This window comes from Lepisosteus platostomus, chromosome 19, assembly GCF_059453375.1.
Source record: "Lepisosteus platostomus isolate fLepPlt1 chromosome 19, fLepPlt1.hap1, whole genome shotgun sequence".
Classification (NCBI taxonomy): Eukaryota; Metazoa; Chordata; class Actinopteri; order Semionotiformes; family Lepisosteidae; genus Lepisosteus; species Lepisosteus platostomus.
This window is the reverse complement of record NC_142629.1, coordinates 13080241-13107063: the sequence shown is the minus strand read 5'-3', so window position 1 is coordinate 13107063 and position 26823 is coordinate 13080241. Positions and strand designations below refer to the sequence as shown.

At 45.1% G+C, this 26823-nt stretch overlaps 1 protein-coding gene across 2 annotated transcripts in view; it reads left to right on the top strand.

The window, feature by feature from the left end:
• The first annotated feature begins 2518 nt into the window (after positions 1-2518).
• The window catches only part of LOC148645131 (glucagon receptor-like), a 31118-nt gene continuing 6813 nt past the window's right edge, over positions 2519-26823 (top strand). Inside the window, exons 1-8 of one of the 2 annotated variants that reach the window (XM_088613124.1) lie at positions 2519-2735; positions 19045-19138; positions 20176-20278; positions 20488-20595; positions 20689-20810; positions 21837-21943; positions 23952-24108; positions 26109-26268. In XM_088613124.1, the coding sequence (XP_088469250.1) occupies positions 19061-19138; positions 20176-20278; positions 20488-20595; positions 20689-20810; positions 21837-21943; positions 23952-24108; positions 26109-26268 (835 nt within the window). In that variant the 5' untranslated portion in view covers positions 2519-2735; positions 19045-19060. Of the gene's footprint in view, positions 2736-19016; positions 19139-20175; positions 20279-20487; positions 20596-20688; positions 20811-21836; positions 21944-23951; positions 24109-26108; positions 26269-26823 lie in introns of both variants that reach the window. The other variant, XM_088613125.1, reaches the window with a different exon arrangement.

Below are 26823 nucleotides of genomic sequence, written 5' to 3'. Positions count from 1 at the left end.
GGCCTCATTGTGCACCACAGCCTTTTTAATCGGCACTTTCAAATGTGACCGAAAAATTCCAAGGGCTCTTTCTGTTGCTGCTGTGCTAATCTAGGGCTGTTAAAGTTTGTTAGTTATAAAATTACTTTATAATATTATTAGTTATGAATAAAAGAGTAGAAGTTTATTTTGCTGTCAATGTGTAGTAAATGACTCATCTTCGCTGTAAAATGGCAATATCATTGCGGTTTCGGCCGCTGTTACACCAAATGTGGGGTCATTTTATTTGCCAAACCGCTTTATACCATACGGTGTCGCGGGAAGCCGGAGCCTACTCGGCAAGCAACGAGCGCAAGACAGGGTACACCCTGGACAGGACGCCAGTCCATCTCAGGGCCAGTGCAAGCCAATCACACATGGGGACAATTTGGAGGGCACGGTAAAGGTCGGGGGGAGAAATTTGCCCCGGACACCGAGATAACTCCCTACTCTTCTCGAGAAATGCCCAGGGATCTTTAAACCACTGAGAGTCAGGACCTCGGTTTAACGTCTCACCCGAAAGACGGTTTACACCAAATGGTGTTCGTTTAATTTCGTAGTGGTAAATAATAATAATAATAATAATAATAATAATAATAATAATAATAATAATAATTAATTATAATAATTTCTTACACTTATATAGCGCTTTTCTGGACACTCCACTCAAAGCGCTTTACAGGTAATGGGGACTCCCCTCCACCACCACCAATGTGCAGCCCCACCTGGATGTTGTGATGATCAATTTTTATTAATCTTCCGTTACATCTAAGAAGATGTAATGAGATATTCCAAGTGACCTTTCACTTGTGTTGCAAACTGTCCATTTGCTAAATGGTTTAAAATTAAAATCACGTAGTTCCAACTGGGAAACGCACATCATCTTGCAAAAGCAGGTACAGTACCTATCAAAACAGAGGTGCGCCGAATCAAGTCAGTCATGTAAACGAATAATGCATTTGGATTGGAGTCCGTCAGATTCAAGTAACCAGCGAACGGTGGACAATCTACATTTTCTAGCTAGACACCCAGACTGCTTGAGGTGTTTTACTAAAAGTTCACAGATTCACTCTTCATTTGTAAAATGCGTGCCTCTTGTTCTAGTTTACAAGTTCTTAGAAGATGGTTGATAAGAGATTTCTAGTTATATAGTTCATGTATTTGTTTTAAATGGTAAAATAAGTTTGTAAGTTTGTCGTGGGGCGGTTAATAGTAGTGTTTGCGCAAATTGTGATCTCGGGGGGTGGGAGAGCTTTCCAAGATCTTAGGGCCTCTCAAGAGCTAGGGCAAGCCCTGCTTGAGACGATGCCTCGTTGGAAGCGCTATATAAAACAGATTAACTTGCAAACTCGCTTCCGTCATTTTTGTTTTTCTGCACAAGAACAGAACTCGTACACTGAAACAAAAGGAAAAACTTTAAACGATTTGCAACGCCTTAGGACCAGTGAGATTCAGCTGTAGATCGTGCCTGTGACCTTTCTTAACTTGGGCAACAGAACAGTTCCAACCAATATACACCGCTTCGGTTCGGCGTGGGCAAGGGTATTTTATGTTTGCCTTCTCAGCGGGGAGTGAGCTCTGTGTCAGACTGTCTACGTCAAACAATCTTGATATCACCTCTGCAGGTCTGTGGTGAAGTGCAGAAGGGCCCTTTCCCGGATCTGTCTTTGTTAATTAGATAATTAGAAGCAGGAGCCGAGCTCCACGGTTCAGGAGCGCGGGGGGGCTCCGATTTAACCAAAACAATTTTCGCTACCCTGCCCGAGAGACGAAGACAAATACTGATTTCGCAGTGAGTTTACCTGTTACTTCGCTACTAAAATTAAACTCGACGTTTCTGGCAATTCTTCTGACGTGTTTCTCCCTAACGACACGGCCAAGCAAAATAAAATTACTATCCCGGGACGCAAATGGACTAAAAGAGATGTCAGGATACTATATTTATATTTTTAAATCCTGCTAGTACGGCAAATCCCTGCTACTGGCAGTTTGCTGTACATTGTGATAACAAAGATACTTGGCATGTTTGCTACCAGTAACGGAACCTACAGTACCCCTTAATTCTGTGGAGAACTGTCACAAATTCAGCAGCAGAAAATGTGAATTAGGTGGCATGGCCAGACAGTTTTGTATTCTTTACCAAAGCACGACATACTGTAATAGCATTTCATTGCACAAATTTATCAAGTTATTTCCGAAGTTTCGCTTGTTATTCTTGTTTTCCCTCAAAATTAACGGGCAACCTGGGGTTATCTCTGCTCTGGAAAACCCGAATGGCACGCATGCAGTCAGTCCTAAGAAAAACGCATTTAACCGCAATGCAGGTATTGACTAGTTTATCTTAGACAACCCTGCTTCCAATAAAGTTGATCGAACTGCGATAGGGCGAATCTTAATGAGGTTTATGGTTATGTAATGTGCCCGGAAATAATAATTATTATTAATAATGATGAGGATGATCCAGCACATTCGCGTTACTACACGCGGGTCCAGCTTGCTCGACGTTCAGCTCTCCGGTCCCGCCGGCTCTAGCCCGCCCTCTGGTGGAGACGACCGGCCGCCGCGGCGGCAGGCAGGTGCGCGCCCTCCTCCAGCTGAGCAGTTGCAGAAGTTCGCAGGAACCGCAAGGACCGGCGATCAGCAGCTAGAGCCGCCGGTAACCCCCCTGCAGCCGGAACAAACGGGCTGGGAGCCTTCTGTCTGCGGGCCGTTCGTTGGTGAGTATTTTTCTTTCTGGGTCCAAAAAGACTTCGTGTCCTTGTTGGTCTAATGTAGGGAATCACTGTATCTATCATTCACGTTGATAACAGGGGATGTGTCCGAATCACGAGAGTCTGTGTCCGAATCACGGCGATGAGCCGCCAGCTACAGGTTCGGCCCAATTTCGCGAGCTTCTCTGTTGCTGTCTCGGTTTAGCTTTCTGCTTTAAGAGCGCTGGAGCGCGTATTCAAATAGTTCTCAAATTTAAGATGTTTTTTTTTTTTTAGGAGCAACACCGGGCATTAAAATTCAAATCGTTTCTTACATAGTTCGTTTTTTATATATGGGAAGACTGTGTGAATGCTACAACCCTGCGCTGCCAATCAATAAACAAAGACTGAATTCTGCAGTGCAAAAACGAGCCAGACAATCTAAGTATCCCTGTTCTCCAACTTCTGGATTTTTTCTATTGTATTTCTCTTTCGGTAAGGATGTCGGTACCGAACCTATGTTACCGAAAGAGTGTTGATAATACCGGCTACGAATTTCGGTTTCAGAAAGAGTTTCGGTACCGAGCCCATGTTTCCGAAAGAGTGTCTATAACACTGGTACCGACTTTGAGCATCAGAAAGTGTGTCGGTACGGAATCTGTGTTTCAGAAACTGTCGGAAATGTTTATTCCGCGTCGCGTAGAGAAACGTAGCATTCGTTCTCCCCAACCTTAAATGAGTTAATTGAATAGGTTATTGACTTAATTAGTACTAATTACGACGTTCTAAGGGTTTTTTAATTGACCCATTTGGGATGTTGTGACAAGGGTACGCAATCTCGTTAATCCCACACCCGTGCGCTCTTGCTCCAGCCGAACTCTTAACTCAATTAAATCCTGAATTAAATTGATTGGAACCTTTGGAAGTTTTTTTTTTTCTATTCCAGGTCGGAAATCGTACGAAACGGACGAAATGCAATAGTTAGAACCAGCTAGGAACCGAAAACCAAACGTTGGATCGGTCATATTATTGGGTCAATTCAAGTTTCAATTTGTAACCGAGAGCTCATCTGGAATAAAATCCACAGGTAGGGGATGCGGGTATCTGTGCCGGTTAAACAGTGACGGAGAAGGGCTCAGGTGCAGTAAGGCTTCATTTTTTGGGGGATGTCACCCGTACACCAGCTGAAAATCCGGTGCATTCTTCCTTTCAAAACGCTCAGTGAACACATTCACTCCCGGGAATATAATACTTAGTATGGGTCACGGAAAACGTGCTCCTTTCAGTAACTGCGGTGAGACAAAACCCCAAAAAGAAAACATGTTAATGGTTTCATCAAAGGTTTGGGCTTGCTAAGAGTATTTTTGGAGAAGTAGTGGGTTTTGATGTGATGTTATAACAGTGTTGCTGGCAAGGGTTTGATGTCTATGTGGAGTTTGCATGTTCCCCTCATATACGTATAGGTTTTCTCGGAATGCGCTGGTTTCCTCTCGCAGCCCAAAGACGTGCTGCCCAGGAGAGTCAGGATGTGTCTCTGGAACTGCACACCACACGTGTGTCCTGTCCTGGGTGTCGTCTCGCAAACTGGGTCTGCTGGGTTTGTCTGTGACTCGAAGGCTAATGCAGTTCGGAAAATCAGTGAATGGATGGTAGCTTGAGACGTTTTGTAATTAAAAGAAAATCACCGCTTTATTTGAGCTTTTGTCTTGATTGCGCTCTGTATGGACCGAGAGCCACCCCGGGTGTTTTTATTTTTAACCTTAGCTATACAGCACATTGCTGTAGCTGTCAGATAGGTAGGATTTCTTGAAATCGTGTGTCTTTACCAAGACAACGGTAGGATCTGTTGGGGTTTTGTTTTCCAGATAAGGTTCAGTTGGTTAATTAAGCAATTATAGACTCAGTTACACACAATTAACATAGCTTTTGGCAGCTGCTTGAGGACGGCTCTAAAATGTGCAGAGCCGGGGCTGCTGTAGTGAAAAGAACAAAAAGGCTTCGTTTTCTGTCCTCCGTTTCACTGACACAAAGCAGCAGCAGAGCAGCGCCGGGATTTGCCAGAAGGTTTTTTTCAGCCTCAAGTATCACACGCTGCTCGTGTCTGAAGCGTCCCTGAAGCCTGGAAATTAGACGGGGGTTTTATGCCGCACTCCCAGAAATTTCAGTTCATAAAGCGACTTCGTGTAAAAATTAAACGTTGAAATAACTTTCCATTCAATATACTGTACTACTGTGTATGTGGTGGCGAGCGCTGAAGCTCCAGCTAACACTTCAGTTTTGAACGAAAAGTCGTCTACTGTACAAATGCCCAGCAGACTTTATGCACCCATTTTCTTCCGTTTCCGTAATTATTTACAGTATTTTCTGTAATAATCTTCATGCTGTTGCGTGTCTTTGGACTTCCTCTCAGAACTCTCTCCTGCGGTTGGGATTAGCGTGGATGTTTTTTGGTTTTTTTTCCGCGCACGCAGCTGTCCTTCAGCTGTCAAATAAGGGCGACGCCACACGCGTGGGCTTTCGCCTGTGTGAAACATGAAGGCGTGCTGGCCTAACGAGGTGTGACAGGTCCGTGGGCGACAGTGACACCCCAGCAGTGACCGGGTGGACTTCGGACCGACGCAAACGAGCATTTGTCATCTACCGCTGAGAGTCGAAGCTTCAGCTCCAGGCGCCCATCCCCAGGTTTCCTGCAAATTGGCGTGTCAACTCTGCGTGGCGCTTTGAAGAAGAAAAACTCATTACGGAGCAGCTTGTTGCGGGACCGCATGTCAGTACGCAGTCATCATTTCGAGACACACACGGCGGTTTTTGGCCCCAGTCCGCATCCATGCGTTCCATGGACACATAGGAGACAACGCAAAGAACGTGCAAAAGAACAGAATGGAGAACTCGTGAAAAAATTAAGATGGGGGTGTAATTTCTCCGGTGAAGCTTACTTTCCCTATCCCTGCGCTACAGCAGCAGCCACGGCTGTTGAATTCTTTTCATTCAGCTGCAAAGCAGAAAATTAGGTGGTACGAACACTGTTAAACTCCTAGAGGAGAAATAGCTTTAACTGGGATTGTAATCATAATAATTGCTTACACTTATGTAGCGCTTTCCTGGACACTCCATTCAAAGCGCTGTACAGGTAATGGGGACTCTCCTCCACCACCACCAGTGTGCAGCCCCATCTGGATGATGTGACAGCAGCCATAGTGCACCAGTACACTCCCCACACACCAGCTCTCAGTGGGGAGGAGAGCAGAGTGATGAAGCCAGATCAGAGATGGGGATTATTAGGAGGCCATGGTTGGCAAAGGCCAGAGGGAAATTTGGACGCTGGGGTGACACCCCTACTCTTTTCGAGAAACGCCCTGGGATTTTAATTGACCACAGAGAATCAGGACCTTGGTTTTGCGTCTCATCTGAGGGACTGTTCCTATTTACAGTACAGGGTCTCCATCACTATACTGTGGCATTAGGACCCACATAGACTACAGGGTGAGGGCCCCCTGCTGGCCCCACTAACACCTCTTCTAGCATGGACCTTCCCAAGAGGTCTCCCATTCAGGTACTGACCAGGCTCACACTGGCTGAGCTTCAGGGGGTTGCAGGGTGATATGGCTGCTGGCCGTCAGGGCAGTGTGTTTAACATCCCTGCTGCAGTGACAGTGGGGGTGTTCTGACTTTTGGATTCTATCCACTGTCTCTGGGGCACCTACGCAGGTCCAGTGCGCCGAAAGACAGAGCTCCAGTGTTTATGTGGGGAGGGTGTGAACTCTCTTAGAAGGTCTGTACTGAACAGCACTATCGCAATCTCATTTAGCACTATTACACACAGAATCACCACAAGTACTAGGGACCCCAGCTTAATCCACTAAGAATTAATACGCTGGCATTCTCCCTGGCTTGGGTTGTTATAGTGTCATCATAATATCAGCAGAAAAATGAGAGGGATTCTTGTTGGGTAATATTGAATGACTGTTCCGCGTTCCACACGCGTCTCTGTCTCGTCTCGCATGCCCGCGCGCCCGCGGTGTTCAACCAGCGCTCACGCTCCAAGTGATGCACCTACCACTGTTCACTCCTGTTACTTTTTTGGTTCCCCTCTTTCCTCACTTCCCGGCTCACTATTGCAGATTCTCCTCGAGCTCCCTAGTGCGCGTTATTTGCTACTGCTTTCTATTCGGTGTCGGGCCTTCTAGCTCGCCCCTTGTTTACGATTTAGCCTTGCGTTTCGGATTGTTGCTCTCCAGTAGCCTCTTCCAGTTAGCTGACCTTCTTGCCTGTTTCCTGGATTACGTTTTGCCGAGCAATTTGATTGGTATTCTCTCTCTCCTGAGTCCTGTACAGGATCCATACTCCCTTACCTATCCCTTGTTACAACAAGCAGTGGACTATAATGTGGGATATGGGGTTGGGGTCATTTTCCTTAATGGGAAATTAAATTCAAGATTCCTTGAGTGTAAATAGCCCTGTTGGGCTAACAGGAAGTTGACGAGAGCAGGCATCTGTCCCCGATACCATTGCATTAACCAGGGCAAGAAGACTTGAACGCTGTTGAGAGCCATTCCAAAAACTTTGTAAGTTTGTTACCACAAGCCATCTTCCCAATTCCTCTTATATACTAACAGGAAATCGGTCGTCAGCAATTGCCCGCCCCTGTAGTTTGGGCTCATCCCGAAGATCTTGTCCTTCTGGACAGCGGCAGTTTTCTGAAATGGTTTTGCAAGCTCTGCTTTGGAAGGGAGTAGACATCAGAGGAGACAACCGTGCCTCATGAGACGTCTGTGTAAAGGAAAAGCTGCAGATCCATTAATGATCCTTCTTTCCTGGAAGGAACGTCTTTCTTGGCAAAGATTTTCTACCGAGGTGGAGACAAAAGGTCACAAATTGAAAAAAATGAGAGGTTTTACAATCAAAGTGCACTTTTCTTTTGATTTTTGCTGGTACCGAAATGGGATAATAACTGATCATGTAACCACAGCTTTTAACAAGCAGCAGAAATCGAAGGGAATTAAGAATGAAAGAAAAACCAAGGCTTTGGGGGAGAGTAGAAGAAAAGCTCGCGAAGGATGTATCGGAGCAAGGTTATTCATTAGGGTAGTGCATGAATAATCCATTTCCCTGTTGAATGGGAACAACAGCAGTGCTTTGAACATGTCTGCACTGTAAAAGTGGTTGTGCCTTTCTGTAATGATTGCTCTGCAAGGAAACCACTGAAATCCGCATCTGTAATGTGTTCTCTGAGGGTTGAAAATCCCTTGACTTGTAAAACACCGATATTTTCCTAAAGTCCTCATAATTGCATCCGTAGATTGTTGGTGGGGGGGGGGGAACAATTCTGTAGGGGTTTTTTAGATTAAAACCTCTATTCGGCCACATTAATTTAACGCATCATAAGGTTGAGTGTTCTCCTGGGTTTCTCCAATGTTACAGTTCTGCTGTAGGCTGTTACAGTGTGGAGCTGATGAGCTGTCCCTAATTAATACATCAAAGACCTCTTTTGTCCACTGCTTCAGAATGAAACGCTTCGCCCCGATGCAAATAAAAACACCCAATTCTGTTTCCGAATAAGTCACTTTCATTACTTAATTGAAATCGGGCCCCATCCTACAAATGCTCATCTCATTTCGTGCTGTACAGTAGTTAGGGCATATACACTTCATACAACAGTAACTACAAGCATAATACTGTATGATTATTCAATTATATTTTGCAAAACCTTAAAAAATTACTTATATAATAATCAGTTGTCCAGGGACTGGTGTATGAATAAAACCACAATCTACGGACACTGCCCCAAGACCCTCCTGAGTGTAGTTTGGTTGTTCATTGTTCAGTCTACTGCAATATCAGAAAGGGCTCAGGCTTAACATTCGCACACTAGGTCTGTCCCTGGTCTCTTCAACCACGTGCAATAGAGTATAGTCAGATTTCAGAGTCATTACTCATAATGAGCTATCAGTCGTGCTGATAGCTGGAGCAGTGGGAAAATATGCTGTCCCCCTGGTGGAACTGATGAGTGATTATCATTAAAGCGTTATTAAAACCTCTCCATCCAGACACTCTATACCTGTACAGTAAGCATATAGGGGACAGATTAGACAAATGATGTTTGGATGCAAGAGCCCTTTAAAGAGATCCATCCATCCATTTTTCTAACTGCTTCATCCAATTCAGTGCCATGGGGCGGCCAGGGCCTATCTTGGCAAACAACAAGCACCAAGCAGAACACACCCTGAGCGGGACACAAGTCCATCACAGGGCAGATGCACAGAAACACACACACCAGGGCCAATTGTCCCAGATGCCAATTAACCGACCATTATAATAATAATAGCTTACACTTATGTAGTGCTTTTCTGGACACTCTACTCAAAGCGCTGACCCCAAGGTAATGGGGACTCCCCTCCACCACCAATGTGCAGCCCCACCTGGATGATGCGACGGCAGCCAGAGTGCTCCAGTATGCTCACCACACACCAGCTCTCAGTGGGGAGGAGAGCAGAGTGATGAAGCCAATTCATAGATGGGGATTATTAGGAGGCCATGATTGGTAAGGGCCAGTGGGAAATTTGGCCAGGACGTCAGGGTAACACCCCTACTGTCTTTAGAGTGGAGGAGAAAAATGCACACAAACACAGGGAGAACATATAAACTCCCCACAGACAGCACCTCAGATAAAGAATGGAACCCAGGGCCACAAGGCACCAGTTCTAATCACTGTGCCACCCTGACATCTGTTCTTTAAAGATATATCATGTTCGAAACTATGTTTCTCTTTAAAATAACTCAAAAAGCACTGACAGACTACACTGGGCTGAATGATCTGTCCTTGTCTCTGTTGACAAAGAAAGCTGCTCTCTTTTTAAGATTAAAGCTTAAAAAAGCTTAAAACTTCAATACTTTAGCCCGTTACTCCTGTGCATTGGCCTGTTGTGAAAATTGCAGGCGAACACACAACATAATGTGTCAGCTCCCTCGTGAGTTCAATTGTTTCAATTCTGTTTTAAAAATGATAGAACAAGGATCCTCACGCTGTGCGACAGAACAGCACGGTAGACGATTAAATCTGTGCAGGAAAGGCGGGGGAAGTGTTTTAGTTTTTCAGCAAGGGCTTCGTGAATGGGTCATAGCGGGTTTTCCCCTTCAACAAATTGCCCTTTGTGGGTGGTCCCTCCATTTTTAGGGGTGAGTGAACGATATTTTATCGTCCCAGGCAACGCTGGTTTTCACAAGGAGATTTTTTTTTCTCCATTCCGAACGCAAAATCTTCTCTTTACAAAGGGGCTGCTACTTTCAAGAAGGGAGTTAACATTTCCCCTCAGCTGGCGCACAGCTCCCTTCTGACTGCACGCTCTGCAGGACCAGTGCCTGGTGGTTATTTCGCGAACTTATCGCGACGTCGCTTTAAGGAGAACAGGTGAACAGCGGGGGACAGCGAGTGCAGTATTGAATTTACGTGAAACCAGTACAAGACTTTCAGGTCATGGAAATAAGGAAAATGTTCTGAATTACAGCAGGGTGAGCCGTAGAAATATCCAACTAGCCGCGTCCAGCCCCACTGGTTCTTTTTACCAAACAAAATAAGCTTTGATTAACCTGTGGCTATACGCTAGACTTTAGCCTGCTTTTGTCAATATTTTTGTTTTCTGCAGCGTTTGTGTCTATTTTGAGATATTCCCACAGGGTTAGCCAGAGAGATTTACAAGTCTGAAATCAGACAGAATTTCCCCCTGCCTGTTTCTCCCGCGAAGGGGCTCATGTGAACATCACAGCAGAGAGAGCGGTCGAGGTGCGAGACTGTACACCGACGCTCACTGCTGCGTTTGGTGAGTCGTTGAAACAGTCGCCACAGTCAGAGGAATTCATCAGAATAAATATCCTACCTGTGGAGCTTGGAAATTTAAAGCAATATTCACTTTTAATTTGTTGCCGTTCTTTTTTTCCACAGTGATTTTCTGACCATTCTGCTTAGCCTGTGCTAATTAAAAAAAACACCACGGCTTCTATAATGGCTTCTCAGTGCTCATGGAAGTGTGCGGGTGAAACAGAAATACCACCCAATGTGTACTTACAGACAAAATCCTGACGGTTAACTGTAGGTGTTTTGGTTTGGGGGTGTGGTTTGTAGGTGTAGGTGTGGGTTTGTCGGTGTTTTGGTTGCGCCTTAATTATTTAACAAGGACACTCCTTTTTAACGAATAACATGGTGCCAAGATTAAGCTGTAGTCAAATAGTTTGGGTGTCTGTGTGGAGTTTGCATGTGATCCTCATGTTCATGTGGATTTTTGCCAGGCGATCTGGAAAGACATGCAGGCTGGGTTAATTAATAATAATAATAAATGCTTACACTTATATAGCGCTTTTCTGGACACTCCACTCATAGTGCTTTACAGGTAATGGGGACTCCCCTCCACCACCACCACCAGTGTGCAGCCCCACCTGGATGATGTGACGGCAGCCATAGTGCGCCAGAACGCTCACCACACATCAGCTATCAGTGGGGAGGAAAGCAGAGTTCAGAGATGGGGATTATTAGGAGGCCATGATTGGTAAGGGCCAATTGCAGGGTGTTGCAGGGTGATATGGCAGCTGAAGATCGGCATCTTCAAACTGTGTGCGTGGCCTATGATGAACTGGTGGATTAACCAGCATGTACTGTAGTCCCACCTTGCCTCCTAATATTCTGGGACAGACTCCGGCTCTGCAGTCTTTTCCAGGGATACATCGCTCTTTGGTAATGGATCAGTTGGACATTGCAACACAGTTTTACCCAGGACTGTTCAATATAAGACAAATGTGCCAAGAATAATTAAATATGATTACACAGCTGTTCCCTTTGATCAAACTCTTATTTATAAAATGTTAAACAGTTTGTGGCTAAAATCCAAAGTATTATAATTATCCTCCACCTGTGCTGGTGGTGTTGACTGCTATTAAAAACATTATTGTGTAATTGTTGCTAATATGCTGCACAGTATACCAATTCATATTTTAAATAAAGATTGCAATTGTGATTATTACTTACACATTTTTACTTCATTTTTTTTTAGTTCACGTGGATTGTGCGTTCTACCTTTATCGAAAATAGTTGTTTGTTCAGGAAAAAACGTGACCGTGTGATGTTGAGATGACAGCATTGTTTGAGAGATGAGATAAAAGTGGGACCAGAAAAATCATGTGAAGGCAAACCTGCATTTTAAGTAAGGATTGCAGTTGTGACTATTAATTTCAATTTCACAAGGCATTACATTTTGCATAGTACATTTGTTTGCAGAAAGGTCATATAGGTGTACTGTCACAATTTTAATTCATCATCTGGATAGAACAGCTCTACCAGAATTATCTCCCTAGGGAATGTCCATCTTAGGCGATGTCTCTGTGTTAACCTTTACGAAACCTTGTAAATAAATGTTGCATTTAAATCCCTGTTATTTGTATTAATAGTCACAGTGACATTTCCACAGGGAGGGTCTAATATATATTGGATCTAATTCATATGCAGCACTTAGTACCTAATCTGTCAGGGCTAGCACAGACAGGAATGTATGGCACAGCATACCAAGATATTGCAAATGGTCTGCTCTTGCAGTATTTGAGAAAGGTGTCAGCCAAATGGATTGTGGTCGTAGAATTAAAAATGATGGCTGTATAACATGATTTCTGGTGAAAACATAGTCTGTCCTCAAAACAATCTGTGGACCAGAGGGCACAAGCTGAAATTAAAGAGAAAGTGACTTTGAAAATTGGAAAGAAATGTGAAGTCTTTCGAACAAAAGGTTTTGTGAGTCTGGAACATGTCCTGCTGTGCAGGTGGCACAGCAGTTTCTATTGAGCCCGGAGGTGTCCTGTTAACTTCAGACGTCTGGACTTTGCTTCGCTTTAAAAGCTAGGGTTTCTAGGATGAAACATAGGATAAAGATAAATGTGGCAAGGCTGTCTGTGAAGTTCAGAAAGTCCGAACTGCCTGGTGAGTTCAGAAAAGGGAGTGAAAATATCTGTCAAGATCGCTTCCCCCTGGACTGGTGAGATACACTCACAGCCAAAGAGATTGTTCTCTTTTTGCTGTTTGCTCCTTTGAATTGACTTCCACATCAGGAAGTCACACATTAGTGTCACGTCACGGCAACCTGTGACTGAACCAAGTGCACTACTGAGAATGTGCCGCCCCTGGGCTGCGAGGCAGACTACAGTGGTGTCGTCCATCTCCAGTCCGCAGCAGTAGCTTATATTTATCCTGTGCGTTGAGTGACAGGAAGCCAGCGTGTGTTGTCACATGGACAATCTGTCTCCAGGGAGTCAAGGGTCTGGTCTACATTCCTTAGTCTGCCACACTGCATCTCACTTTAATTAAAGGCCTAATGGGAAACTCCAGTCTTCTTTAAAATCTCTAATGGCTTCAGCCTCACTGTACCATCAGTAGAATGGCCAGGGATCGTTCATCATTCATTCAGCTGTATACTCCATTTGGAATGTCTGTTCCAAACCAGTTTACCACTCTAATTCCAACCTGGAATATGGCCCCTGAAGTTGCACATGTAAACAATACTGATACAACTTGGCTGTCTTATCCTGGAGGACTTTCTAGGTCTCCTCAATGTGGCAGAACCTGGAGAGCTGGAATAAACCTGTTAAATGTATGTAATTTAGCCAATTACGAGGTGATTTAGGTCATTTTGAGCTGGAAAGAACAGTTGCAGACGCATCAACTTTCCAGGATTGGACACGACGGCCATACAACCTCAGTCAAAAAACGCCGGTCATGACTACAACTGGCTTCAGGTTTTCTGATCTGTGCATCCGTGTGACTCAGGGGAGGTCAATCCTGGCACTTCCTTTCCGTTCCAGATTTTTGCTCCAGCTCATCCTTAGTTATTGTGTTGATCTTCAGCAACTGAGTTAATTACGCAATTAAGGACAAATCTTCCAAGTTCTGTATTGACATGGGGTAGAGGTGACTACCACTCAGCCATGTGCAAGATGGCATCAGTATGTCAGCATCACTGATCTGTGAATACACCCGTGTACCTCAGTACACCTCGTGGCAGTCGTGAACTGCAGCTGTGATTTATTCCGAGCAGTGGTGCTGAATGAGAGCACATCGGCGCGGTGCAAAAACAGGGGCAGCAGCAGCCACAGCTTGCAGTTTTCCTGCAGGCTGTGTCCCCGGCAGGGATGGCTCCACACTGAAATTGTGACAGTGACTGGCAGCTGTCGGTCCCCATCGACCCAGCCACGCTAAGCAGCTCTCTCCGGATGTGGGGCACTCGGTTCTCGGTTTAGAGAGTCCCACAGGTGTCAGATGGCAGCCTTTCTTCCTCCGGCTAAACGCAGGGCGTCTGTGATCAGGTGCCAGCCCGGCAACAGCGAGCACTGAGAGAGCTACAGTATAAATCACAGGCCCATCATGACGTGCTGTCTGATTTCCTTTTGTAGCATCCCAGGATGCTTGATCCTTTTGAATGTCAGGTGTGCCCAGCAAGTTAGGCTGCTGAACAGTCCCTTATTGTTATTTAAAGGGCAGAGGACATAACTCCAGCCAGTTTCAGAAATATGCCCACATTTCCTCCGTGTCATGCCAGAGCTTACCTGACCAACATTTTCTTTTCCATCCATGTTGCAATTTTCATGACCCAGAAGACCAATATTGCCACATTCACATGTCCCCATATCTAGATTCTGTCATTTGATCTGTGATACTTTATCTGCAAACGTTCCCTTTGCCAACACCTCTAAATAATTTTCTTACGAATATTTCCTTACTTATTGTTAATTCTCTTTGCAGATGCCCTTATTATAGACAGGTTATAGTTATAATCAATGCGATAAGTGGATAAGCAAAATAACATTATTATTATTATTAAGCTAAGAAAATGCACAAACATACTGTATATAAGATAGATATATCTCATCTAAGGCATATCAGCAGAAATATAATAACATGCAAGAAGAGATATATAGAATAACACTACTCAACCAGAAACAAGGTGCTTATAAATTGGAATCTGGAGGTGTGAAACAGAGGGAGATTTGACAAGTGCTAAGCACCTACTTAGATAAGCAAGGCTGAGGCAAGAAACCTGAAGTTGCTGGTTTCAGCGGTGTGGGTGGACCAGAATTCCCAAACCCCAGTGACTGGGGACACTGTGCTGTAGGAGATTCTATCTTTTGAATGAGACTTAAAAAACAATGTCCTGACTATTTGGTCATGAAATATTCTACTGCAGTTCATGATCGTAGTGGATAAATTCCACACAGCTCTTGGACTGAAGCTTCCCCTTGATTCAGATGGTGAGGCACTTCCTCACTTTTCCACCTGTTCTGGGCAGCGGTTAGACAGCGCTGCACTTCAGCGGTGGGTGAGGTGAGGGTCTCTCCTGTATGTAAATGCTTGGGAGTCCCGCAGGATGTAAAACACTGCAAGAGGTAATGAATGAATAATTCTGGTCTAGGCATCATCAACACAGAGGCAGTGGGAGAAGCCATGCAAGCAGGTTAGCGCACACGGGGAGTCTCATTGCAGTTACACTATCAAATACTATCATTCTGTCAAATGAAAATAACGATGCACATTTCATACTAGCTGTAATTTAAGGCTTTGAAATGTTTTATGCAACAGCATGTTGCCACGCTGAGCTCTGTAATTGCTGTGATCTGCCTAATGTAGATTCACAGAGAGGTTTGTACTGCTCACTCGCCACACTGAGAAATGACACACTTTGACTTTTGCACTGGATTGTTCTAGTGGTGTACACACACAGCCCTGGCTGCTGTCACAGCTACAGTATTGCTGTGTTTAAAAGTTCCCTTGTAATTAATGAGGAAAATGTGCATAGAATGGTTGGTGAAATTTTTGAATCTAGAATGTACTCCCTTTGGTCAGTAGCTCCTCTCCAGAAGCACAATAAAGTACAGCAAAATCCTAATATCCTAAAATCCTACTCCATCGGGCCCCTGAGCAAGGCCCTTAACCCCAACTGCTCCAGAGGCGCTGTACAATGGCTGACCCTGCACTCTGACCCCAAGCTTCTCTCTCCCTGTCTGTGTGTCTCACGGAGAGCAAGCTGGGGTATGCAAAAAGACGAATTCCTAATGCAAGAAATTGTATATGGCTAGTAAAGTGATCTCATCTTATCTTAACAATGTGGGGAGAGCTTTCTCAAACCATTGCACAGCCATAGAAATATGGAGTAGGAGCATGGGACGACACGGTTACTATGGTGTCTCTTCAAAGGGGTTCTTCACATCCCAGTGACTTCGTTTTAAACTTCAGTTCATCTCTCATGAAGTCATTTGAGAACTCTGCTTACTGCAGTGGGAGATTTTGAAAAGAGCTGCAGAGTGTAGCAGGATCCCCAGGAAGGGTCTGAGGAAGAGGAGAGACAGAGACAAACTTGGGATTTACTACTGTGATGTCCCCCGTGCAGGCCTGTGTACTGCGATCTTACTCCTCTACAGTAGATTGGAGCACTGAAATGATTTCACACTATTATATCACACCTGAAGAAGGCTGATCAGCCAAAACATTGTGTTTATCCCTTCTGATTTTCAGCATGGAATTAACCATAACTTGTTAGTGTGCAGTAAACGCACACTGATGCATGCTCCCCACTGAAAACAATTGAAATTATTTCTCCTGGTTATTGCGACACTTGCTGAAAAGCACGGGGACCTGCTAAGCAGAGTTTGAGCAGCCTTCTTTTAGAAAGCGCGTGTCTCTGCCCCTGATTTTGAGTGCTGGGCGTTTTAAGCAGCCTGTCATTAGGTAGGGATTTCTTTAACTTGACGGAACATTTCCAGAGCACGACTGGGTGGGCAGAAGAGTCATCCCTTCATCCTGGGAGATATGAGCCCGAGACATAAAATAATTGCTTTCGATTGACATCTTAGGACCTTGAATAACAGCTGGATAGCAGGGCTCAGTCTTTCTTCTGTGTTTCTTACTTTTTATTTTGAGAACGGTAGCCGCAGAGCCACATGGCCTTGCAGATTTAATAAAAATCAATATAATTTATATTAGTTTTTCCTCCAGTTGTCCCTCTTCCTTTAACTCACTAGAATCCTAAGGCATTTGATTTTCTCCAGGATTTATACAAAATGGTACAATTGTGGAGTTTCAAGAAGTCGTCACTGTGTCCCAGTGTGAGCACCTAAAGAACTTGTGTTAAAACTTGTGTATGAGTACATACAGTACTGTACCCAAGGCTACAGGCAACACAAATTGCTTGCAATTAAAGAAATAAATTCTTCTATTTGACTAATTAAGGTTTGTGAAAGCTAATCTCCAGTCTAGGCTAATTATAGTATTTCGATTTTAATTTAATCTAAATAATGCTTGTAAAATGAAGTCTTTGACAAGGAAACAGGCTTAGCAGAAGTAATTAGACGTGCTTCTGTATCACAGGTTCTGATTTCCTTTATGGTTTTTTGTGAGAAGGAGGAAGTCAATAATAATGGGTGTGCAGTTTATGTAAGAAATGGCATGACGCATAGTTTAAAATAAACCGAAGAATGGAAAAGTGAGATACGATTTTAAGCACTATTTTAATTATATTCTCATCCACCTCCCTCCTTTTTTAAGTTTCATCAGACATTTCACTTAGTGCAGTCCTGCAACTGCTACAACAGAGGTCAAACAAGGGGGAAACATGGGCATTAGTTTTATTGCTCTTATTTAACACAGAAAACATATACAGTAGCATACAAGGGTATAAATAAGGAAAAGTGAATAACTTAATACAGATTATAAACCATATAAACCATTATAACGTCAATCAAACATCATTTAAAGTTATCATTTTTCCAAAAGGCTGTTTGGAAAGCCTCCCCTTCATGGGCTGAAATGAGAGGGTTAATACTTTTCTCTAAGTCTCCAGTTATTATCTGCTTCACCGGAGCAGGCCTGGCAGTACGGGGCTCTGTCTCTCTGTTCAGCAGTGGGCAGTGGTGCATCCTGCTGAGAAACACCGTGGGCTCCCAGAGAGATCCAGCAACCTCTCGGGTGGCAATATCCCATCTGACATCTCCAGTACTTCGCTTTCAGGTGGTTAAAAAAGTAAAAACAGCCTCGTTGACGTGACAACCAAACTTTCTAGAAAAAGTCAAGCATTTTAGCATTCATTAGCATATAATAACAATTTCTACAATTTCATGCTTCGCTAGTGTTAAAAAAACAATTATGTGCTAATCGTAAGGATGTGAAAAGACAGCTAGAGATACCTAAGGGCTCAGACACTGAGAGAGCTGTGGAGGAGTGGAGAGGGAGAGGCAGTGGCAGCCCTATGGCAGAAGCAGAGAGAAAGATATCTCCTTTCCTCCACAAAGCTGACTCTCTCACATCTGATCTCCGTCAGGATGGTGTAGCGTTTCAGTGAGTCTTACAGTGTTATTACAGGTGCATCATGCCCTCCATTACCTCCTCTTGTGAATGGCCACGTAATCAATGTTTTCCTTATTTTCAAAAACCATAAGAAAGGTCACAGTTAAGAGGCAGGCATTCAGCCTGTCTGGTGCACCTGGCAGTGAGTAACTCGTCCGATTGATTCTTGAAGGAAGCCAGGGTATCAGCTTCAACAACATGGCTGGACACCTTCTTCCAGACTCCCACCAGCCTTTGTGTAAAGTCCTCTGTCCTGTTTAGTGGATTTCATCCAGCTGTGTAAATGTGCCTGTATATGTGACGTTAAAATGCCTTTCTGATCTGAAGGTCTTGCTCTCTGAAGCAGCTGATGTGCACAGTATAAATCATATTCAGTACCATGCAGGGGCGGAGCAGTGGCTCTGTGGCTAAGGATCTGCGCCTGTGGCTGGAAGGTTGCTGGTTCAAATCCCGCAGCCGGCAGAGGAATCCTACTCCGTTGGGCTGCTGAGCAAGGCCCTTAACCCCAACTGCTCTAGGGGTGCTGTACAATGGCTGGCCCTGCGCTCTGACCCCAAGCTTCTCTCTCCCCGTCTGTGTGTCTCATGGAGAGAAAGCTGGGGTATGCGAAAAGATGAATTCCTTATGCAAGAAATTGTATAGCGCTAATAAAGTGATCTGATCTGTTGCAGTTCTCAACAGATCGTGAGTGAAGAAAGACAAAGGAGAGCACCTTCTGCTGGTTTACTGAGTACAGAAAATAGCTCAGGCATTTTTCCCATAGGTCTGGTGAACCAGAGTGAAGATCCGTATTGGAACTTCTGCAAAATGAATGGAAAGCATACAGCTAAAAATGAAACACGGTGCTGACTGGTGTTTGGGTTTCACAACTACGCAGTGGGCGTATCTTCTATCAGTGCGTCTAGTGATGTGTAGCGTGTGTGACTTTGTGGTGCCTGCAGGTGAGGACTCTTCTCCCTCCTCGTACAGGCGAGCAGATGGAGACATGAGGAAGACTCCGAAGAGCAGGAGCAGAGCTGGAATGCTCCCAGAAGCCCTGACTGGACTGCTGCTGCTCTTGTGGGTAAGCACTCAGAGGCTGATGACGGGCACCAGACTTGCTCTGGTCAAACACCTCAGCAAAAGCTCAGCTCTGCTGCTGAGCTCAGGATTAACCTAAAGCGTAGAGGCTCGTTCTTATTCTCCTACATTGTTTTTTTTTAGATAAGCATTAATTATACACAACACCTATCTTTCCCCTGTTCTTTGTGATTAATTTTAATTAAGCCAAAATGTACGAGCCTCAAGCATGTTTTTCACATACAAGGATCAGGAAAATTCTTACCAGTGTGGATCTGTCCAGAATGGCCGTTAGTGAAGGGTTCTCAGTGGCTCTCAACTGGTTACAGAGGGTGGCTTCAAGCCCCTGGAGCTGAATTCGGCTACGGCAGGATACCCGGTCTTTTGATGTGGCAGAGTTCTCCTCTGTCTGGGGACAGGCCCTGTGTGGTTCTGTCACCGGAGATGCCGTCGAGCGTCTGCCATCGAGCGTCTCGCAAAAGAGCTGATCTTGCCAAACAGACTTCAGACAAATTAAAGGAAAAAACAATCTTGAGGCCAGAATGGTTTTTTATTTTGTTAGGGAGCTTACATTTGAATATGTGCCACCCTGTGGTCTGGGTGGGTCTTAATGCCCCAGTATAGTGATGGGGATTCTATATTGTAAAAGGGCACCGTCCCTTGGATGAGAGGTAAAACTGAAGTCCTGATTCTCTGTGGTCATTAAAAATCCCAGGAAGTCTCTCAAAAAGAGCAAGGGTGTTACCTCTGGGATATGCCTCCTAATAATCCCCATCTATGAATTACCTTCATCACTCTGTTCTCCTCCCCACTGAGAGCTGGTGTGTGGGGAGTGTACTGGTACACTATGGCTGCCGGCGCATCATCCAGGTGGGGCTGCACACTGGTGGTGGTGGAGGGGAGTCCCCATTACCTGTAAAGCACTTTGAGAGGAGTGTCCAGAAAACAGCTACATAAGTGTCAGGAATTATTATTATTATTATTAGTCTAGGGCTGTATGTCTTTGGTTTTCTTAGAGCTCTGCATGTCAATGCCTTCCAGTTTCAGGCTGTGCTGGGTAGGGTCTTGGAAGAGACCTACCAGAAGTGGCTGAAATATCAGGAGGACTGTGTGAAGCAGATGGAGAGCGAGCCCTACCCTTCCGGTAAGTGGGACTCGAATATCGTCATCGTTTTATAGTAGAAAAAGAAAACAGTTGTTTTTCCCCTGATGTCCCCACTCCCAACTTTGGAAGCTCTTCCTGGGCCCCCACCGCCCTCGTCCTGGCCAAAAGCCGATGGAAAGGCCTGGAATCTGTTTTGCCAATACAGGCTACCCACGGGTCTCATTGATCTGCCTGACTTGTCCTTTCAGGTATTTACTGCAACAGGACCTTTGACATGTATGCCTGCTGGCCAGACGGCCTTCCAGGGAGCCTTGTTAATGTGTCCTGCCCATCCTACCTGCCCTGGTTTGAGAAAGGTGAGGGCGTCAGTACTCCACATTACCTTCACTAACCTTCAACTCGGGGCCAGTAACCCCCCCCCCAGCGCTGACAGTGTCTGTGTCCCTCAGTGAGGCTGGGCGTGGTGCGGCGGCGCTGCGGTCCTGAAGGGCAGTGGGTCAGCCAGGACGGCGGGCAGCCCTGGAGGGACGACTCTCAGTGCGAGGACGAGAAGGAAGTCACGTCTGAAGAGGTAGCTGCGCGGCACTAGGCTGGAGACAGGGCAGCCTGACCCATGTCTAGCATCTTTCCTGTGCTCCTCCTTCTGATTTCCTGTGGTTACCTTGTTTTCTGCCTGTTACTAACGTGGTCTATGAGAATAATGGGGTCTACTGTTCTGTTGTCTTGTAAGAGTTCTGCATTACTACGCTTAGCTGGGAAAATCCCAATCTTGCCCTGATCTGATGTATCAAAGCAGTGAAAAAGCAAGAGCATGGGAGAGCATGGTGAAGGCAAGGGGAAACCAGCAAAACGAGAAGGAAATCCAAATTGTAAAATTGTAGTAATAATAATAATAATTGCTTACACTTATATAGCCCTTTTCCGGACACTCCACACAAAGAGCTTTACAGGTAATGGGGACTCTCCTCCACCACCACCAAAGTGCAGCCCCACCTGGATGATGCGACGGCAGCCATAGTGCGCCAGAATGCTCCCCACACACCAGCTCTCAGTGGGGAGGAGAACAGAGTAATGAAGCCAATTCAGAAATGGGGATTATTAGGAGGCCGTGATTGGTAATGGCCAATGGGAAATTTGGCCAGGATGCTGGGGTAACACCCCTACTCTTTTCGAGAAACGCCCTGGGATTTTTAATGACCACAGAGAGTCAGGACCTCGATTTTACGTCTCATCCGAAAGTCGGTGCCTGTTTTACAGTATAGTGTCCCTGTCACTATACTGGGGCATTAGGACCCACATGGACCGCAGGGTGAGCACCCCCTGATCCCATTATCAAAATTTTAATGGAATGGGATCCATTGGTGATGGTGAGCGAGCAGGAATGTGCCCACAGTTCTCATGTCTCCATTAGCTGAGCTAGCCCTGCAGAATAATGATTTCCCAAACAAATTTCCCCTAGGGGACAGTAAAGCTTGAATTGAATTGAATTAAATTGATGTCCTTCACTCGGAAGATAGAAACATCGGGAACGAAGGAAGCAAAACCTCCTGTGTCGTTCTGTTTACTGCTCTGGGTCTGAGGCTCTGTGTGTTTGCAGGTCTGGTACAAGCAGCTGATGGTGAGCTTCAAAGTCCTCTACACTGTGGGCTACTCCCTGTCTCTCTTCACTCTCATCTCCGCCCTTGTCATCCTGCTGGGCTTCAGGTAATCCGGGCTGGGCCCCGTGAGCTCCCTGCGTCTCCTCTGTCCTTCCTGCTCCTGCAGGATTCCTTCCTGCCTGTCCTTGACCCGCAGTGGTTTTCAGTTACTTACCTGCTGAGCAGGCACCCTAATTCAGACTGACAGTGCTTGTGAAGTTCTGCATTAGAGAGAGGTATGCTTGCAGGTGAAAGTAACGTACAGTTTCAACAAAAGAGGAGGATGGTGATGCTAGAGAAGAAAGTGCATTACAAAAGGTGTGAATAAAGAAGAGAAAATAAATACCGACATTAAGATTGTGAGTTGATTACAGAAGAGTAATGTAGAACCTTCCTTGTTAAGTGTTCCATGTGTCCAGTGAATAACAGCAAGAAATGAGCAACGTTCTCTCTTTCAGAAGTTATTTTTAAACATACACATACACAAAATAAAGTTTTTTTACTATTACTAGTTGCAGCAGATTTGTTCAATGACACAAGAACATAATAAAGTTTACAAACAGGAGGGGGCCAACCAGCCCATCAGACCCACTGGGCTCTGAGTACTTAATTGATCTGAGGATCTCACCCAGCTCTTTCTTGAAGGAAGCCCTTTAAAGTAAAGCGTGTCAAGGAGGGAAGTTAAATATAGATGCAGTTCAATGTGGGCTGCAAATGTAAGCAAATGCAGTGGCTTGGCCTTACAGCTGTGTGCTTTGTTTTTTTTAATTGCAAGGCCCTTGGCATCCTGTGACCCTCACCAGGATAAAGGGCTCACCAATGAGGGATGGACGGAGTTTTGTGAGGACTTAACAGCATCTGTCCATTTTCTTACCCTTTCCCCACGGGCAAATCTGTCCCAAGAAACAGCTGAAATTGCCTCAGTTTAAATACAGAAAAATAACCCCCACTTCTTCCTTCCCCACATTAAATGCTGCATTCTTTATCAGCTTTAACTGGGCTTTAAACCTCGACTTCAGACAGCTGACACGCTTCTGACCTTGCTGGAGATTACTTTGGGCTTCTTAGTTCTGCTTTGTGTTTCCCTGCACTCCCGCTGGCCAGAAATTAAAACTGAACTTTGTGATGCCAAGGCGCACAGCACGTTCGCAAAAACATTCTAACCTTCCGCTTAGAGCGAATTGTCCAAATACAGCGACTCATTGCCTGGAGTCGCTCAACACTGCACAGCCAATTTGCCTGCCCAGTGAATAAGCAGTGGATATGATGTACTGCCATCTTTCCAGGCACTTCGGTCAGTCCCGTTGAAGTTATTTTCATTCTATTGAGAAACAGTGTTTCAACTCACATGAAAGCTGACGGTGATGGGCAAGCATATGCAAATACTAGTGCCAGATTGCTACAGTAAAGTGAGGAAAAGACAGTTTTTGCATAATTAACTAAGTCACAGAGCTACAGAACACAGAAGTTTGTTCTTAATTGGCCACGGTCTAGTGGGTTTCACAGCTACCTAAATTGTTAACTGTTGCAACTGTTTAAGGAAACACAGAATTCAGGTGTTCCAATAGCCATCTTAGGCAGCCTTCTTTTATTAAATTAAACACCCATATACACATGATCCAAATATTTTGGATCCCAAATTTTTGTCTAACAGTGGTTTTATGTGCTTGGTTGATTCACTTTCCCGCAGTAAATGAGCAAGACTTGGCCCAACTCGTCATGGAAGCCGAGTCTGTAGAAAAGATGGCAGACCCAGACTGTGTGCTGTTATTGTTCTTCAGTGGCGCAAAACTGATGCCCAAGTCTCCTTTCTCAACGTAGCTGTAAAGTTGAGATGAACCCAGCTGCGTTTCTCTCTCAGGCTTTGCTCTGTCCCTGTGCGGGCTGTGTGCGACGTTTCTCCCATCCTGAAATGTAACTCATGGCTATAAGAGTGAAAGCACAGTATAGTGTAGTAAAGCAAAGCAAAATCAAGTTAAGCCTGGAGAAACATGGTCAACCATATGTCCGCAAACCATAGGGGAAAAAATCACTGGAGATTGTGCAATTTGCTGTCCCTCTCTGATCTTTGTCAGGAAGCTGCACTGCACTCGGAACTACATCCATGCCAACCTGTTTGTGTCCTTCGTGCTGCGGGCAGTGTCCGTCATCGTGAAGGATGCCCTGCTGGAGCACCACTGGGGCCGGGAGATCACAATGGAGTCCGACCTGGGGGAGATCCTCAGTCACCAGGTCCTCCTGGATACTAGGCTCGCCGCCGACATGCAAGCTGCAACTTCACACACACACACACAAACACACAAACACACACACACGCACGCACGCACGCACGCACACACACACACACACCATGCCGTGCCATGAGACGGACAACTGATCGGCTCCACTCGCTTCTTTAAACATAATACTGGAACACCTCATCGTTTTCCTCATGTACAGTACCACTCACCCGATTTATTCTTTAACACTTGGCGTGCAATTGATAAATAAACCTTGATTGTTTAATTGATTAACTGATTGGCTAATCCCCAGCCCTGTAAGTTCTCTTTCTCTTGTGTGCCGCTGGTTACTGATCAGGTAGTGACGTGATTCAGGTTGGGAACCGTAACATCTGCTCCACCAGTGCAACTAGTGACTGGGCTGTGTATTGCTCAGGGTTGGATTAATTAACAATAGTCTTACATCCTTACATATACATGCATTATACATATCACTACAGGCTGTTGGGGCACCAGATGTTTTTATTCCTCTTTATAGAAGTGTACTTTCCTTTCCTAGCACAGAAGACTTGGAGCACTTGAAGCAGGAAATTGGCCACTAAGGACTTTTCTCAAGTTCATTCCCGATTTTGTGTTGCGGCTTTTTAACTCGTCAACTGAAAGAGTTAAAAACCATCTCTATCCATTTTCCAGATTTGGTCTTCTAAAGTCTGGAAATTTGGTGGGAGGAAAAAAAAAAAGCTTTGCGAGAAAGAGAAATGTAGGCTCACTGTTTTTCAGAGGGCACGCTGCACACCGTCTGCTTGACGCAACCTGCAAGCTCGGCAATTTGCATTTTCTGTAGACAAAAGGTTGAAGGGCTAAGTGAAAAGGAGGAGAGGAAGGTGAATCATTTCTAATTCCAGCAGCAAAGTCTGTAGAACACAGAAAGGATAGAGCCACCTCTGTAGTTGCATTTGTAAGTTGGAGTTTGGCTGACACAAATGAGCAGGTGGGGAAACAGCATACGCTGTAATAATCAGCATTTCTGACAATGGATTTTAATTTTTTTTTTATGAAACAGGTCTTTTTCCCTGCCTGCAAAATTGTGTCCTCTGTTTTCATCAAAAGCGATGAACTATTATATCTAAATATTGGTGCACATGCTGTTCTGCAGTGACTGTAGCAGCCATTAAGAAAAGTACATGTGAGGAACCTAGTACTGGGCAGGATGACTACTGCTGCTGCAGGCCCCTGTACAGCTTGCAGTGGAGCTGAGGAGGGGGCTATTGTATGGTGACGGAAGCTTGGGAACTTGGGAAGCACATTTGCACTAAAAAGGAGTGTTCTGAACTTGACACCCACAAGCAAATCACGTGTGCGCAGTAGAAAAACACGAGCACTACAAAACCACTTACAGATCGACTTGTCCAGTCCCACTTAGCGGCTCCTTCATGGCTGTCAGGAAGGCCTTGACACCTAGCGCTCATTGTCTAAAAACAGGTCCCTTTTCCCCTGCTCAATTCCCCTGAAATGAATTGAGTAAATATGCATTTGTATCATCTGAAGGTGGGGGAAAAAAAATCCCTGATTTTGTTTTCCATGTCCTTGTCGGACGCAGCTGCTGCACTCACTGTCAAAAACGAGAAACGCCCCCAAAATCCCAGTTTCTCATGAGGTTATTTAACTTCTCCTAGAGTCCTGCAAGGGTTACATTTACAATATGAGGTAGAGGATCGCTGAGACCCCACGACAGTCCACTGGTCAGACTCAGACTCTTGATATCGACCCTGCTGTTCCAATGAACTCCCTGTCATGCATTCTCATCATTGCCTCTCACACGCCTGTCTGAAAACCACTCTCTTCCTCCGAATTAATAGTTAGGCATAACAAACAGCAGAGCGAGGGCCGGGGGTCAGACAGGTCACCCTGGGGATCACTACAAGAAAAGAGATTAAGACATTAAATGCACCTCGCATGCTACTGTGTCGGCCTTTGACACAATTGGCTTTTTTTTTCTGCTTCAATCCTTAGGCGGCGATTGGCTGCAGGATTGCGCAGGTGGTGATGCAGTACTGCATTCTGGCCAATCACTACTGGTTCTTTGGGGAGGCGGTCTACCTCTACACGGTCCTGATCGGCTCCGTTTTCTCGGAGAAGAACAGCTGCACGGCCTATTTGTACCTCGGCTGGGGTAAAGCTCTCCCATGATGCTCTGGGTCACCCGGGGTGGCGGCCGATTGCAGAGGCTCGTTGGCACACTGCATAGCCGTCGCATAACAGCAAAGACAAGGATCCGCATTTAAATCGGAGAACAGGAGGCGCTTCGCTACACAAAGGGTTGTGGGGGTCTGGAACAGCCTGCCTAAAGGCTGGCACTCTTGTTGCTTTCAAGAAATGTCTGGATGAGATCCTGGGATCAATTAGCTACTAATTACCAAACAGGCTCGATTGGCCAAACAGCCTTCTCTCGTTTGTAACCTATGTTTGTTTGTTCCTATGCTCTCTGTTTCAATACTGAGAGTCTGAGCCTGTTCCCAAGGTAGCTTCCTACTCATTCAGAAATTCTCTGCTTACAAAAAATATTTTTTTCTTAGTAAGGTCATTGCTAGCAAGTTTATTTTCCTGGCTAGTAGAGAATTAGGGGCCTCTAAATTGCGGACTTTTAGATTAAAATGGAATCCAGGCTGCAGAACCCCTCAGGAGAGCAGGTTACAGGGCTCGGAACTGCACTCCATGAGGTCTTTCT